At 38.1% G+C, this 18,517-nt stretch overlaps 1 protein-coding gene across 1 annotated transcript in view; it reads right to left on the bottom strand.

Moving 5' to 3' along the window:
- LOC143036078 (oplophorus-luciferin 2-monooxygenase non-catalytic subunit-like) overlaps positions 1–15,362 on the bottom strand; it is a 16,383-nt gene extending 1,021 nt beyond the window's left edge. Inside the window, exons 1-6 of the mRNA XM_076203335.1 lie at positions 14,683–15,362; positions 8,631–8,749; positions 7,391–7,548; positions 5,842–6,024; positions 5,314–5,455; positions 769–899 (exon numbers count right to left, since the gene is read on the bottom strand). Of these exons, the coding sequence (XP_076059450.1) occupies positions 769–899; positions 5,314–5,455; positions 5,842–6,024; positions 7,391–7,548; positions 8,631–8,749; positions 14,683–14,973 (1,024 nt within the window). The 5' untranslated portion in view covers positions 14,974–15,362. The remainder of the gene's footprint in view (positions 1–768; positions 900–5,313; positions 5,456–5,841; positions 6,025–7,390; positions 7,549–8,630; positions 8,750–14,682) is intronic.
- Positions 15,363–18,517: the final 3,155 nt, after the last annotated feature.

Raw genomic sequence — 18,517 nt, 5'->3', positions numbered from 1 at the left:
GATCTGAAATTGCTGAATGCTAGCGGAATAGCTAGAGGAGTGTTTGTTCAAACTGTGTGCCGCAGCACAGTGGAATGGGTGCCATAAACGTTGCCTCAAGATGGTCATAGATTTGGTCTTGTCTGGATTGTCTTCTCAACATATATTTGTAAAACAGCGCTTGCAGAATTCCGCCTATAATTGATCATCATTTCAAGAAGGTACTGGCACTGGGTCTGATGTTTTTTGTCCGCGGTTTTATAAAATGGCAGGAGAAATATATTTATTTTTATTCCAACGTCATTATATCAAAACCTGTAGAAGTTGTGATTCTATAGGGGAGTGGTGAGAAAAGCGGGTGTGCCACAGAAAAGATTACTCAAAATCAGGAAACCATCACTAAAGAAAATAAAAATTTTAGAACCATTGAGCTTGAGTGACGACACTTGCCATGGATCGTGTAGAATACCTCCCATAAGTCATGGGAAGGTAGGCGACTAAATAAAGGAGCTTCCTTGTATATGCTACCTTTTTTCATTCATTTCAAATTATTCTCAGGAACCTATTCATTAACTTATGTTCTCAAAAGAATAACTAAACTCTTTTGAAGAATTTTGAGGTGCTGGTTGCCTGTATTTTTGCGCTCACGGGGAAAAGGAAAGGACATTCTTCATCGCCCAAGTGTCAATTGAACAAATGATTATGCAATTTATATCTCGATTCACGTTCAGCAAATGCTACCCAGCACGAGGGGAGTCAAGAGACACAAGCTTCGAGGGTAATACTTACTGTTTACCATGAAGAAGGTGAGGCCTTGTGTGGCATCGATAATGGGCTGGAAGCAATCTTGGTTGAGGGTGTGCAGGAAGTTGTGTCTGAGTTGCAGCGTCAGGCTCTTTATACCCACGAAAGCAGAGGGGCTGGTTGTGGAGGACATACAAAACGTTAACAGGTAAATAGGAAAAAATGTGACAAAATAATGGTCTGTTTACACTAAGCTATGGAATGAAGTCTTGTCCTGAGGAAGAGTATATTCATGATATATGCTCAGGACCTAACCCATCAAATTTAGCTAGATATTCAGATTTAATGTTGATCATGGCCGTTTTAACGCTGTGAATAAACAACGTCAATGAATATGGACAAATGTGGAGTGGACGTGCTTTGGTTCTGCATTGCCTATCGTCTTTGAACATTCCCTGAATTAGAAAATATCTGACTTTACACTTTGGGCGGAGTCCACTTCGTTGCTGATATATCAAATAATACTCAAATTAGCTTCTAAAAATTTTATAATTTACCCCGTAACTTGCCATATGTATGACTTTTACAACGTTTCTCGAATTCCAAAACAACTGCAGGACAATTAAGATGGATTACGATATATCATAATGACAAAACCTGAATGTCGACAAGAGAACTCTCGGTCCGCAGCGAAGTCAGAAAAAAAACAACTGCAGTTATCACAGCATAATTCTTAGCCATTTACCCAGTTAAATCTTAAACTACCGGAAGCCGCAGTTGACGAAATTATTTCTTCCTACCTTTAGATTAGATCTTCGTCTTGAAAACTTGTGGCCACAATATCTCGTCTAGTAAGCATTCATTGTGAAATTTCGTTCAATTCTGATGTAAATACACGCTTTCTGCTCTCTCTTATCGTATCTCCACTCAAAAGTATCGTTCGTAACAGTGCTCCAGAACTACCGCGCTGTCTAAGTAATGCGTTTTGTGTCTATTCTTACACTTGTTTTCACTTTTATGCTGGAAATATGCAGCACAGTTTCAAAGAAAAGTCCTTATTCACCCAAGCAAACTTTCCTAGAGCTTTTGCATCGATCTCGAAATGAAAAATTCTGAGTTGTTCACTAACGTATGCCTTGTTTGATCGTCAGTATAATTCCTGTAAAGGATGCTCTGCTGACGACTTTGCTTATGTCTCATCGTTTTTCTTCAGAAGCTACTTTGTCGAGAATTAAATTACTACACTGGACATATGGAATATGATACATAGAGCGATTGACACAAACGTCGAATCCCCAAACGTGAGACATTTATTTCTCTTGTCTCTGATTTCCCTTCAAACTATTTTTGTAGAAAGTCAATAGAGTTCTCCCCCAGTCCACTCATTTCCATCTGTTCACGAGCAACTAACTGCCTATCATATACGCCTATAGAATGGTGACACCGCTGAATTTTACGTTCTACTAATCCATAACACTCGAATGGAGGCAGATAGACTACCAAGGAAGGTGATGGAAGTAGGAGTAGAGGGCAGACGACCATTAGGGAGACCCAGGTACAGATGGATGGAAGGAGTAGAGAAGGAAGTGGAGAGGGTGGCACTATGAGAGGACTGGAAAGAATTGGTAGAGGATAGAACCATCTGGAGAGGCATAGTGAAACAAGCGGTGAAGGGCCGTCCGGCCTGACAACCAATAGACGAAAGCAGATAAAGGACGAAGAAGGCTATACAGATGTAGCAGCGCACAGGGCAAGAAAAATTATGTAGGATCTAAAAAAAATAACCATCCAAACAGAACGATATTAGAAGCTAAATCTATAAAAGAATAAGAGAAACTATGACGACTTTAAGCAAAAATATATGAAGAATACATAGCAAGACAAAAATATCAACACCAGAGGAAAGCCAATGTACACACAATCATGCAAATACAAGTATGAGAAGAGGTGCATATACCTAAGATACATGAATGTATAGCAATCTGATTAATTATTAATGCACAAAACACATTTATCCCCCTAAAGTCAATACGGAAAAATAGTAATACTCCCAAATGGATGACGGACAGATTGAAACATGAGATCGGAATGAAAAGAGGACTTTACGTAAAAATAAAAAACGGGGAATCACACCTTAGATCAAGATATAACGAAATGGCAAAGCTGGTTAAAAGGAATACACGTACAGCGAAACGTAATTATGAAATCAAGGTTGCCAGTCAAGCAAAATCCAACCCAAAGGGTTTCTTTCACCTCTATAGAACAAAAAATAAAGAAAGAATAGGACCAATTAAAAACGATGAAAATGTCATGATAGAATCGGAGGAAAAATGAGTGAGGAGTTTAACAATTATTTTCTATCGGTGTTTACTAATGAAAAGTTAGATAAAGTACCTGACTGCGATCTGATTTACAGAGGGGATGAATAAAGTAGTCTATCTAATATCAGCATTAGTAAAGAAGAAGTAGTCAAGCAGATTGAAAGACTTGAAGGTACAAAATCTCCGGGTCCAGACGAAATTTTTCCAAGAATGCTTAAGGAGTGTAAATTTGAAATCTGCGACCAGTTAACTGAAATATTCAATAAATCGGTAGACACTGGTTTTGTGCCAACTGCTTGGAGGCAGGCAAACGTTGTTCCTGTTTTTAAGAAGGGAGATAGATCGTCTTTATGCAACTACAGGCCAATCAGTTTGACATCGGTTATAGGAAAAATGCTTGAATCAATAATAGTAAATAGACTCAGAGAACACATCGAAGGGCATAATTTAATTCGTGATTCACAGCATAGTTTCTCCAAGGGTAAGTCATGTGTGACTAATCTTCTATTCTTTTACACTAAAGTATATAAGGCGTCAGATAACATTGATAATTACGATGTTATTTACCTTGACTTTAGCAAAGCGTTCGACAAGGTGCCACACCAGAAACTACTAAATAAAATCAAAGCCCATGGCATAGGAGGAAAAGTGTTAGAATGGATTAGAGTTTGGATTAGTAACAGAAAACAGCGGGTCACTATAAATTGAATAAAATCTAGGTGGGGCATTGGTACTAGCGGTGTCCCCCAGGGCTCGGTTTTGGGTCCCTTATTATTCATTATGTACATAAACGACTTAGACGATGGGATAAATAGTGATGTTAGTAAGTTTGCGGACGACACTAAAATAGGACGCCTAATTAGGTCAGGAGACGATGCAGAGATTCTGCAGGATGATCTTAATAAATTGTTAACATAGTCGGTGAAATGGCAAATGAATTTAAATATCTCTAAATGTAGCGTGTTAAACATAGGGCTACACAACCCCGAAAATAGATACAGCTTAGATAACACGTTTTTAGACAAATCTGAGTGAGAGAGACACTTGGGAGTACTGGTGAGTCCGGACCTTAAAACCAGGAAGCAGTGCATTAGCGCCAGAAATAAAGCTAACAGACCATTAGGTTTCATTGCTAGGACGGTAACGAATAGAAGTGCAGAGGTAATTATTAAACTCTATCTAGCGATAGTTAGACCCATCCTTGACTATTCGGTACATTTTTGGTCTCCGTCCTACAGAATGGACATATTCACTAGAATCAGTACAGAGAAGAATGACCAAAATGATACATGGACTCGGAAATTTGCCTTGCGAAGAGAGGCTTAGGCACCTAAACTTACACTCTCTGGAAAGACGCAGAGTACGGGGTGATCTAATAGAAGTGTTCAAGTGGATCAAAGGCTATAACAAGGGTGATGCAAACAAGGTCATCATAATAAAACAATAGGGCAGGACTCGCAGTAATGGGCATAAACTGAACAAATTTAGATTTAAGAAGGAAATAGGCAAGAATTTGTTTACTAATAGGGTGGTCGATGAATGGAATAAACTTAGTAACCATGTAGTAAGGCCTGAAACTATCAGTTGTTTAAAAAAAACAATTAGACAGCTTTATGGATGGGGATGACAGGTGGTGATGGATACGGAGCTGCCTAGTGTAGGCCTTATGGTCTTTTGCAGTCTCCTTTATTCTTATGTTCTTATGTATCCGCTCACGTTTTGGGCAAAAGGAGGAAAAAAACAAAGGAGAAAGAAATCGTGAAATATACAGCAGTGATGTGGTCATATCACAAAAAGAAACGTATAAGGAAGATGGGGAAGAATACAATGAGTAACAACCAGAAATAACCCAAACTTGGCAAATAAAACATATAAAGAGAGAGACGAGGAAAATTGAGACTACCCACACTGAAAGAGAGAGAGAGAGAGAGAGAATATATAATAATGATATTCGTATTTAGAGCATAGAAAAGTATAGAAAAATGGACAGATAGGTTGTTTTTGTATGGGATGAAAGAGCAACAAAAAGTCATGACAAAAATTGAAGAAGACAGATTGCCTGAAGGATTTTAGGAAGTATAGCTCTCTGCATGGATGTATCCGTTTATGTAACATGTTACACCAAGGAAATCCAGGCCAACATCATGAATAAATATAAGGCAAATTTTGATTGGTGGAAATATAGAGACAGAAGTTCTTGAACATAGCTTCAACGCCGTACACCACAATTAAATACACACTCTTTAAAAAAGACACATGAGAATCATACCTGATGGAGTTGATGTGATTATTCTCGAGGTTGAGTACGAGCCGCTGTCCTTCTAGTCGGAGGTCGTTGAACCGGAAGGCGTTGTTTTCAACGCGTGTCAAGCTATTGTAAGATAAATTGATCTCCTCAACCCTCGTCAAGCCTGTAATATATGATGCCGTCACCAACTGAAAAACGTCAGCGATCCAGAGTATGTATCCTGCATGGTATCTGATACTGACTAAGAACCATTTGACAACCTAGAGTAAAAAAGGTTTCACAAAAGACCTGCAAAGGCATCGCTGCTAACACCTTGTATAAGCTTAGAAGGGAGGAAATTAAGGTTAGGTTAGGTTACGTTACGTTACGTTAGGTTAGGTTAAGTTGAATGAAGTTATGATTATTGTCATCAACTTATACAAACGAAGAATCATGAACCCAGGATGGCTCACATGAAGAATTGTCATCCTGTCGAAGTCTGGGGTAACGATTCTTCATGTGATCCAATTTTGTTTTGGAGGCAGATGGTTAGAAACTCTATGGACTTGCCTGCAAAGGCATCGCTGCTGATGCCCTGTATAACGTTATTGTTCAGGATGACCCGTTTCAGTGCCGCATGGCTGAAAGCTTCGTTAGGAAGAAATGGTATCCGGTTGTGTTCGAGACTCAAGACTTCGAGGACAGGAACTTCTTCGATGTCAGGCCAGTGGAAGTACTCGATCTCGTTGTAGTCTGCGTTAAGAAGAGTAGTATTAGAAATGAACTCTGCTGAGACATTGCGACAAGTTGAAGAAGATAGAAAAAGAAGACACCGGTCTAGTTTCTAGTTTATTCGCTCCAAGTTTCTTCAGGGAATTAGAAGAAGATAGAAAAAAGAAGACACCGGTCTAGTTTCTAGTTTATTCGCTCCAAGTTTCTTCAGGGAATTATAGTCTGCGTTAAGAAGAGCAGTGTTAGAAATGAATTCTGTTGAGACATTGCGACAAGTTGAAGAAGATAGAAAAAAGAAGACACCGGTCTAGTTTCTAGTTTATTCGTTCTAAATTTTTTCAGAGAAATGAAATTATTCAGACAAAACCTGGCTAAGCTTTGCAGAAGCTCAGGGCGAAATTGGTCAAGAATAAATTCTGAACAAGACCCGTGTCTTCTTTTTTCTCTCCAGAAATGAACCCGTTTAGTATCCTCATTGATCACAAAGTAAATGAACGGTTTCACTGTAGTTAAAAATTTATTCAGTTTTGTGTCATGAACTCCTTTGTCCAAGGTCATGATGGCAGTGTCTTAGGAATGGACTCTGGTTTTGGTGGGTAGGCAAGGACTACTCTGAAGAAAATAGTGTTACGCCATATTGACAATACAAAGGTTTCATTACAAATATCCTTATAATACTGATGAAGTGATTAGATAGTGAAATAATTCGTATTAATAATGAATCTTCTGATTGATCAGTCAGTTATACCATATAAAAAATGCGATACCAGTGCAGTTTGTCTCGCCCTCACCACTGCATTATACAACATCCTTTTCAACCCCAAAAGGCCTACTCATATTCATTTTCTGTCAACCAAGATGCACCCAACCGCTTGCATAAGTGTATTTGTGTACCAATCTCGGTAAATTTTCAGAAGTGCACACATACGCGACACAGTATTAAAAATTGAATAATAATTTTGTAGATTATAATACATCAACGTGATATACGTTATTCTTGGCGGAAATCAATAATAGAAACAGTTGCTAAAAGCTATTAACAAACAAACGTAGCCGCTTTGACTGCTTGAGACGCCATGTTTGTTTTGGTAGAGGCGGAGGTCGGAGAAATCAAAGTATTCTAAATTCGTATATTCTAACCCTAACCTACCTAACCTAACCTAACCTAACCTAACCTAACCTAACCTACCTACCTACCTACCTAACCTGACCAAAACTTTCTACTTAACCTAACCTGCATTTAATAGTACAGTATGTTCCTTTACTATAACCTATGGAATTATTTCATTACTCAACTAACTTACGCAACTTTATCACCTGTATTGTTGTTGGGAGTTCGTTTAGAACAGAGTCACCTTTCCTGTTGGAAGAATAGATTGACACGTACCCAAGTATAACTCTCGTAGAGTAGCGTTGGATGGGGCAAATGCATGGTTGTCAACGTAAGGGATATGATTGTAGCTCATCCAGATCAGTTCAAAGCTTAGAGGTCCCCATAATGCTTGAGTTATGGTATCGGCGACCGTTGTATTCTGCAGAGTAAAGCTGGAAAACAGGAAATGATATGGTGTATCGAGAAAGCTAAACGTCCATCAGAACTATAGAATTATTGAGGTATTGCTTACTTTCAAGCAAATGATTAGATTCTAACTTTGTAAATAGATTCTTTATCACTGATACATTATCTTTCCAAAACAATGGAACGCCAAACAAGCACAATGAAGCTTGGTGGAATAGAATTGGGAGGGAGGAGGCGACATGAACTGTATATCACGTAGGTATGTATCCGAGTGTTTTTTGAAAATGCGTTTTGTAATAAATGTAATCCCCTATGAGGAGGTTTGTTCCATTCGTTGAGTGAATGGTTGGTATTTTTTTTTATTTACCTCTCGATGCATTTGTATGAGGTGTGAAAATATTTAAAACTTTAATGTTGTCAATTTCTGAAGGTTTCTGTCGCCTCCCCCCCCCCCTGTCTCCACTTTTCAAGAAAATACCAGCATACTGATTGTTCTAATTACCAACCTCTCCTTTTTTTTTTTAAGTTCTCTGGATTTAGATAAATTATTACTGTTATGCCTATAGGAGGCTCTTCGGTCTATAATAAGATAGGATATAGGAAAATATACAAGATGAAATAAAGGAATAAACACAAAGAGGCGTATGCACAATCAAACAAAATAACCAATAGCAAATATTTCAACAAGTTGCTTAGTTGCTCATCCAAATGAATCACAAAACTTTGAATCTCTGCCGGAGGTTTATTCGATTTTTTGACTGTGACTGTCAAATCTGTTTCTCTCTACTTCTAGAATATATATATGTCTTGACTGCTTGAAATGATTATTTCTCCTTGCTTATTGGTACTTAGTCGTGATTGTGATTCGCTTGAACGTCGCGAAATCCCCCTATCAGGAGGCTAGGACGGTGCCCCTTACAGAGGACTTTGTAGCGTGGAATTTGATGAACCATGCCCTTGGTCCAACTCGCTGGTGGCAGGGCTCGAACTGCCTTCACCTCGACCTCCGCCGCGGGTAGCGACGCTCTAACCCGTTCGGCGATCGAACGTCATATTTAGTCGCAACTATACCAAACTAGTCACAACTGTGTTTACTGCAGCAGCTTACCTGTGGAGCATCGTGGTTGGAAAGTCTGTGGAGCTGAGGATTTGGTGCACCTGGTACAAGGTCGAGATGCCACTCGAGCAGTCAAGGGTCACGTCCAAGCGGTCCGTCACACAGGTGCACTGCAGAAAGGAAAACAAGTACGGAGTCTGTCAAAAGTAAAGCCTCAAGGGGCTAGGAAGGGGAGAGTGTTCGGGCGTTATACAATCGTTACCATAAGTATTTCTGACTGGAAACTTAAGAACATAAGAATGAAGGAGACTGCAAGAGACCATGAAGCCTACACTAGGCAGCTCCATGTCCATTACCACCTGTCATCCCTATCCATAAAGTTGTCTGATCGTTTCTTAAATCAACTGATGGTTTCAGCGCTAACTACATAGTTACTAAGTCTGCTCCATTCGTTGACCACCTTATTAGTAAACAAATTCTTGCCTATTTTCTTCTTAAATCTAGATTTATCCAGTTTAAATCCATTACTACTAGTCCTGCCCTGATGTCTTAATATGATGACCTTGTTTGCGTCACTCTTGTTAAAGCCTTTGATCCACTTAAACACCTCTATTAGATCATCAGGCACTCTGCGTCTTTCCAGAGAGTGTAAGTTAAGGTGCTTAAGACTGGATGAGAATGGTGAGGCGTTGATCAATAGTCACCATAAATATCTCTGACTGCAAACATAAAGCCCTATAGATCTCTCCAGGAAAAAGCGCAAAAATATTATCCAGTGGGTAGTAATATATGGGTATGAATAATACTGTACATCTAGGGTCAGATTACTTGAAAATTACTATATGGGTGTTTTTTAGTAGGCAATAGAATTAACTAGGTTGTTGAATTTGTATGAAAATAGTTTCCGTTATATATATATATACATATATATATATACATATATATATATATATATACATATATATATATATATATATATGCAAGGTTGACCACGAAGAAAATCTATTAAAGCAAAGCGCTTTCGTGTATTCACATCTTCAGTGGTATTATTTACACTGAAGATGTGAATGCACGAAAGTGCTCTGCTTTAATAGTTTTTCTTCGTGGTCAACCTTGCATTTTCAAGAACACACGCTTCCAGTGGTTTTCCTGCATATATATATATATATATATATATATATATATGTATATATATATATATAATATATATATATATTATATAATATATATATGTATATATATATGTATATATATATATATATATATATATATATATATATATGTATGTATGTGGGTCATAAGTGTGAAATAGCATCTATGTTACAAAATCATGTGGTGTCGAAAGGATTGGTTATGCATACACAAATTCATCGTCATCAATTGGGAGGATAAACCAGGGAGCAGGTTGCTTCACTCACACGCAGTCCTCAGTCTCCGTGGTTTCTCGGAGCAAGCTCACATGCATCCACCTTAAGCGTGCCCTACACGATCAATATTATTGCGCAATATTCCGTATTTTACAGTATTATTGACAATGTAGAGATGGTATAGAAGAGGCACAGTGTTTCGTCTGTACATTTGAGGTCTTCAATATATTGTGTCATTCTTCAATACCATCCCTACACTGTCAATTATATTATACAATACAGAATATTGCGCAATAATATTGATCGTGTAGGGCCCGCTTTACCCACATCGAATTGCTCAGCTCATAAACCTGATTAATGCTATCAAGTTTATATTTAGAATAGGCAATTAGATTATTCCTCCTTTCTCTCATTGTACCACTCACCGCTATGGGAATAAGTTGAAATCCAGGGTATATTGTAAACCAACCAATGTACTGTAGGTTTGCATTTTTCCAGTCCCGACAGCGTGAAACAAATTTCCCCCCATTATTTTTTCTTAGATGTTTGCGTCTATAACCCTGAATACACTGATGAGGAAATTATGAATACAGTTATCCCAGGAGACCATATTACAATTTACTGATTCTACTTTATCAAGAAAATTTGGAACCAGCGTCATTTGAATCTCATACCCAGAATTTATTGATCATACTTCACTCTGAAAAAACTTATGAATGCACAAGTACTGTCCTTCTAATTTCTGGATGAGGAAAAGCCACTGGAACTCCATATGTCTTAGATTAAAACCAAAGAAACGTTTGATCGGGTGGGAATACTTTGGACAACATCAAATGTCTGGTTGTTGCCTGTGACGAACTCATGTTCCTCAAGAAATTTGCCTTGGCTAGTAGTAAGCTTCATATATCAGAAATTATGACTTGGAAGTTACTAGATGACTGGAAATAGCATACATAACTGTGAATAGTTTCAGCCAAAGTACAAGACACTCCAGGAGCCAATGCAAAAATAAAGATACATCTCCAGTGCCCTTATTATCTTGGTCTTATTTTGAGACTTAGACCCTGGACAAAGATTTGAGGTCCTATCTAAAACTTTCGACACAAAGTCATTGCGGAGAACCATGAATCACTACAGGAAGAACAATGAGTTAAACCAGAATATACTAGTTTGTGCATATATGAGACGACCTGTCTTATCGCTGGACGCCACTGGTCATGTAGGTAGCATTTGGAGACCGTGCTCAGAGAAATCTGAGATAGATGATCTAGAATGAGCATGTTCAAGGGACATGGTTACTTTAGGTAAATCGTGCGAAGTTGTCTGCCAGGGAACATATCAGGAAAGGTTCATAGAGCTGGAGAAGAAGGGGGATTGTAGTTCTGCGCTGCCACGGCTTCTTTGACTACCTGTGCATATTCGAATGTGGCCAACATCCATTACGTAATAATACATACCAACACAGGCTAAGCACCATAACAGATGACACATGCCCACTCTGCTAGAAAGTTGTCAATCCGTTGCCCCAAGGCTCTCTTGCAGGAGTCCCACGGCTCCCAGGTAACAGGCAACAGCCATTACTCTTACACATAAGTAACTCAAGAAGGAAATATTGTGTTGTTGTCTGGGTACAACTAATGTGGGGCAGTGTAAGATGTAGAAGTCAGTGCCCTCTGTGTGATGGCTGCACCTAGTGCAGTTTGTTTCTGTTGGTACTGACTTAGAGCTGGGTGGTGACCTGAACGAAAACGTTTTCGCGAGTCTTTTGATTATCTTAGGATGGGTTTTACTTTGGGGCTGGTGTCTGAGGAGTCTGATGGAGTGGAGAAGAGAGTTTGGTGGTTAGTCTTCAAGAGCTCATTTAGTGATCTGGATGTGAATATGTATTTGTGTCAATTTACTGTGCAGTACATGTGGTAGATTATTGTACCAATTTGAGTAGTATTCTTTTACGCTCACTTGTAATGAGATGGGTAAGATTGAGGGATCTTGCATATCTTTAATGAGTATTCATAAGTTTTGTATATCCTAAAGATATAATTCTGGTTTCATTATACATGCGCTCTGTTCATTTTGTGCATCATGTTATTATTCGCAATATTTTACTTTGTATAACTTATAAAGTAACTACATGTTTTCCTGATTGTTGGAAACCAAATTATGGAAGCGTAGTCAAATGTGGTACTTATGAACTGTTTGTATTTTTTCCCTTTGTTATCCAAAACTCGTGATTAAAGGTTTGACAGTTTAATTTCACTAGTGAATTTTTCTATTATCCATAGTTGTCTGGAATGAGCACTGTTACGGACGATTTGGGTGTTTCCATTCTGTTATTTCTGAATCATTGTTTTAGTTTGTGTAAGCTTGGATATTCTTAGTTTTTATCCAATTGTTGCTATGCTGAGTTATTATCGTTAGGTCATATGTGTAGGCTAATGATTAGGTGTTATGTTCTGGATCTGTATTGGGAAATCGTTTGTGAAGAGGTTCAACACCATAAGTGACAACACTGATCCTTGAGGAACTCCACTGTAGTCTTTTTGTCCCGCAGATTTGGTTGTTTTTTGGTTACTTTGCATTCTGCCTGGTAAGTTTGTTGGCCATTTTTGTCCCAGTTGTAGATGTCTCCCTTTATGATTTGTTTTTTCTAATACACTGATCCTTGAGGAACTCCACTGTAGTCTTTTTGCCTCGCAGATTTGGTTGTTTTTTTGGTTACTTTGCATTCTGCTTGGTAAGTTTGTTGGCCATTTTTGTCCCAGTTGTAGATGTCTCCCTTTATTATTTGTTTTTTCTCATATGTGACTGAAAACTTAATCAAACGCCTTGTTTATGTTTGTTGCTATTATGAACGGTCTTTCTGGTGGTGATTTCTTGATGAGTCCCTTTAACACTTGTTGAGGGTTATGTGTGAGCAACGTACTTGTATAGTGGCAATCTTTGAGTCCATGTTGGTTATGGGAGGTGGATGGTTTATTCGTTTCTGATCATCTTTTTATCACCTTGGATATGGTGGACAGTACGAGATTGCTCTGAAGGATGCTGGTTTTTCAGGTACTTTGCTTTTGATGTGAGTATTTTGTGAACTCTTTTCCAGTTGCACACGACCAATCACATATCTACAGGCTGTTCAGCAGTGGTAGCACACAGACACAACAGCCACAACATATCTCGGCTGACAAAAGCCTGAGAGGGTGGTCAGCATCCTTCATAACTTGAGTCGTAATCCTTTGAGACTGAGGGCTAGACAACACCAACAATTGATACCGAATTCCCTTTTATTTTTGTCATTCATTCGGAGTCTGGTTCCGTCTTGATTTCCTCTTTTATTTCCAGGAGTTAAAAGACTTAATCATCGATAACAGAATAATATCCCTCCGACTTGGTTTCGTCCTTTATTTCCAGAAATTAAAAAACTTAATCAGCGATAGTAGAACAATATATATTCGTATTGATTTCGTCTTTTATTTCCAGGAATCAAAATATTTAATTATCGATAATAGAATAGTTTATATCTAACGAATTTTGCTTCTTAATTTTCAATATTCTCCTTGCTTCTCTTTTTACTAATGGAAACCTGGCAACCCTCGAAGTTATACAGTAAGAATCTCGCACTTTCATCAATATCATTCATTGTTTTATCTTGTTATATTTTATAGTAACTATCTTCCTTTCGTGGTCATGGGAAGTCTTGCAAGAGTCTCAGCACCATATATCCTTCCATTTACTTGATATATTTATTTCTTTATTTATCTAATCTTTAACTATTAGTTGGACTGACCTTTGCTCCTTACATTCATTCAGACTGAGTGGGCTTTATATCTCTGTCTTACTATCTAAAGCACTTGATCACCGTTTCTTTTTTTTATCCACTTTATCTTAGTAATCTTTTGTTACCCTTTTGCAATACGAAAAGTTGAGCTTTTGGGGCACTGAGGGTGACGCTATTTATGAATAGATCATAAACAACATTGATTTTGTTCTAAAATCTTGCTTATAGGAACTTCACACTCGACTGTCAGTGGGTTTCCATTCTTTTTCTCTTCCTTTCAGAGTTTGATATTTGTACTAAGATAAATCTATTGAAATGAAAGATGGATTGATCCCTTAAGCAGTACATGGAGCCAAATGACAGTTGGTAATATTTCTTGATATAAACTGACAATGAAAATTATGAGGGCGACTACTTGAGTGAAACTGTAAATCGTTTATGACAGGTTCGTATGGTTGAGGTTATCATGAAATATTTTCTGATTGATTGAAACCAACCAACGTTTTTATGGTGATGGATTACTCTAAGGTTTTGATCGGTGTCCTTGATATATATATATATATTTTATATATATATATATATATATATATATATATATATATATATATATATGTATATGTATATGTATATATATATATATATATATATATATATATATATATATACATATATATATATAAAGTGCCAATACTATTTGAACTTACAAAAAAAAACCAGGCAATTATTTTCCAAACATTTACAATGTGATTTAGATATATATATTCTTTCCATTCACTGGTGTTTGATAGACTAGTTATTATGCAATCATTATCTATTGTGACATTACTACGGTCCGCAATAAGATGATTATCTTGTTTATGTCAATGAGTCCATGGAACATTTCAAATAGTTCAATTGACTCACTCCGCATTGTACGTTTGGATAAGCCAAACAAACTAAGTCCACTTCGGGGTTTTTCACTTACCGCGCATGGTGTGATTTCTGATTTGCTTGGACAGAGACCACAGGAAGGAAGGTTGATGGACATTTCCTCGACATTTTCACGAGCTTTTGGCTTCGGAAGCCCCCCGTGATTGACGAAGTGTCGACTGGGTTCTTCTCCTGATGGTTGAGTTCGCGGATCCCTTCGGGGTGTGAATCGTAGATGCGGGTGTTTGTCGATGTTCTCCTGAATGGGGTTTGACCCACCCAAGCCAGCATGGCAGAGGAAGAGGAGTACGAAAAACGAATTGACTGCTAAATGGACACGGGCCATGGCGGGCCGGATTTTCCAAGTGGTGGAATTAAGTCCCGTGAATAAATATGTAGCAACAAAGTCTCAGGGCTAAACGTCTTTTCTCCTTCGTAAGTGTGGTCCTTCTTCTTTTCACTAAGAGTCTCGGAACAAGGCACGCATAGTAACGAGGCTGAGGCAGGACTGATTATCCACATGGGGACGTGACAGTTAGTGCCAATCTCAGAGTGCAGACGCACAAAGACGAGTCTTGCGATTAGATCTGGACATAGCGAGGCGGGTCGCGCTGAGCTTTTGATCAAAGACAAAACATGCTTGACGACACCGAGGCCGTGACGACTACTCTTCTCAAGAAAGAGACGTTCTCAACCATTCAAAATAGTGTTTCTATTTACATTATATATTATAGTAAAAATAGATAGATTCTCATTGAAAAAGAAAAAGAGAACTAAACAAAAAACAACGGGAGCACAAGCAAGATGTTCACCAATAGTGTCCTCCCCCTCTTTGTTATCCTATCTGGACGATAAGCCGCAGCGTTTGGTCTTAATCAGTGCGAGGACGCGGACGAGTCTATACGCCTCCGCGAAAACCGCATACACGTCACACATGGCCTGGGCACGTACCAGCCCACGATCGAGGTGCGTGACAAACACCATGGCACACAACATATTTGCTTTGTTTGGAGATGAGATCCCCACTCGCTCGTCAAGAGTTAGGCTGCATTTTTCAAATCCTCCTTAATTAAGTTTGGCGTCAGTTTGTATTCATACTGTAGTTTGATACATAAGTACATGCAACTGTATATACCTATCAATCATACATATATAATATGTATGTATATATAATATATAGATATATATATACATATATATATATATATATACATATATATATACATATATATATACATATATATATCACAACAAAGATATGTCGTAGCACATATGTAAAATAATACTGATTATTATATATATATATATTATATATATATATATATATATATTAATATATATATATACATATATGTGTGCAACAAAAACACTAGGAATGTGTGTTCACAAATGCGTAAGTAACCACTAGGAAAAGTAAACTAACGAAGCAGAACGCTTTCGTATAATTACATCTTCAGTGCTGATACAAAGAAGGAATTATAATATGAAGAAACAAGGTACAGAATATATGAATGAGTGAGACATGGTGAGGAGGGAATTCGGAGAGGTAGTGGAAAAAGTACTCGTGACATTTGATACCGTTTTGGTAACCAACAAGTATGGGATGATTGCTAATAACTGGTATATTACAATTTAAATAATTTTGAAATTTCATGACAAATATAACTATCTAATTTGTACAAACCTTGATGGAGATTGATATTTATTCCCTTACTAGATTTGATCAAACTGCAATCAATTAAATTTCTTTCTGTGACGTTATTGTTGCATGTGATGACTTTAGCGTTATCCCAGTCAACTGGGTGGTTAAAATGGTTCATGTGGTTGAATATGCCGCTAGATTGGTTTCCCTCTCTAACGTATTTCTTGTGTTGATTGACTCGTGTTTTGAGAGTTTTAGCAGTCTGATCAACATAAAACTGATTACATGATTTACAAGGTATTTTGTACACACACGCTGTATCACTATTGACAGAATTATTTATGGGCAATGTCTTACAGTGTTCTTATTGTTAAAGACAATTTGCTCATAAATAATTCTGTCAATAGTGATAAAGGGTGTGTGTACTGCAGCAAATAAGAACACACACACACACACACACACACACACACACACACACACACACACACACACACACACACACACACACACACACACACACACACACACACACACACACTCACACACACACATAGCATTACCCATGGATCGGTCATACGAGCTCTGAGCTCTCGTCCGGGAGGTGAATAGCTGTCGACCACGAAGTCCAACACGTGATCCAAAGACCAAGGTGAATACACACACACACAAACACACACACACACACACACACACACACACACACACACACACACACACACACACACACACACACACACACACACACACACACCGGGTTTTGTTTACTTTTCTGTTCTGGCCGATCCGTTGGATTCCGCTGTCGCCTCTCGCGTGAAGGAATCAAATGTCACTTAAGTAATGTGGTCCTACGTTGCCAATGTTATGAATAAAATACAATTTTGTTCAGAAACTTTATTCATTCTAAGGTAATCAAACAAAAAGGTAATACATTTAAAAGTTATTCAGAGCTGGTTCTTTGGTTTCTGTTATACATTTTTTTAAACGTAGAATTCATTAGTAATGCTTCTGGTATCTTTGTGGGGGGAGGGGGTGAACGGGGCCTGATTCCAAAGTTCGCCGACAAATGTTATCCGTGTTGCATTTCACTTCACCTCTGACTGTCTCACATTCGCTTAGTTGTGGGTTCGAGTCCCGCACTTCTCTCTGATTTCCAGAACCAGTGACTGTTAGTTACCTGCCCCTCAACAGTCTCCCAGAGCGCATAGTACATAGGGCAAAGGTGACGGCTTCGGCCGCAGCTACTCGGCGTCTCCTGGCTCGTAGGCTCCTCATTGATTTTAACTTGAGCTCTCGTTTTCTGCAACTGATGTAGTGAGCTTGATCGTCTGTTTATTCTTTCATGCAATCTCTATCCATGCAATCTCCATCCAGTTTGCAGTGCCTGATGACCTAAATCATCATTTCTCAACCAGGGCTCCGTGAAACCCTAAGGTTCCGCAAAAGGTAATTGTAATAATGTAATATAGACATCATCCTATCTAACCTATTATTACGATGAAAATAAAATGAGAAAGATATGGTATATGTTCATTTTTTTTTCTTTTTGTGCAGAGGTTCTTTGAGACATGCAATTCATTCTAAAGGTTACGCAAGGGTAAAAAGCTTGAAAAATGCTGACCAAAAGTATCAGTAAAATGGCGTATATCTCGCTATTCACACATTGAAATCACTTCTGTACTTTCTTCTTTTCTCACGTGTGGGTCTGAGAGAAGAGGGGGAAGAATGACATATATCTCATGATTCACATTCAAATCACTTTTGTACTTTCTTCTTTTCTCACGTGTGGATCTGAGAGAAGAGAGAGAAGGACATATATCTCATAATTCACATTAAAATCACTTCAGTTCTTCTTTTTCACGTGTGAGTCTGAGAAAAGAGAGAGAAAAGACCTCTTTAGTTACGAGCTGTTGTCCCGGCTTTCGAAACGATTTTTAATTCCTTTATTTTTTGATGATAATACACAAGTGCACATAACGCTTATCTATCGGTTGATTTGCTCTATTGTTTGATCAGATATTTTCAATAGTTCCTCTGTTCGTATTATCATGAGCAGATATCATTGCACTCAAGTTCCCAAGATTTGACTGCCCTCAACTGATGATATATCTAAGTTTACTCGAAACTTAAGTTCTGTTACGAATTCTAAGCAGTCGTTACGTTTCTAAATTGTTTAACACACACACGTACACACACACACACACACACACACACACACACACACACACACACACACACACACACACACACA

The sequence above is a fragment of the Oratosquilla oratoria genome, chromosome 20, assembly GCF_046742065.1.
Source record: "Oratosquilla oratoria isolate Oo_2021 chromosome 20, ASM4674206v1, whole genome shotgun sequence".
In the NCBI taxonomy this organism is placed as follows: domain Eukaryota; kingdom Metazoa; phylum Arthropoda; class Malacostraca; order Stomatopoda; family Squillidae; genus Oratosquilla; species Oratosquilla oratoria.
This window is presented reverse-complemented; position numbering and strand designations above follow the sequence as displayed.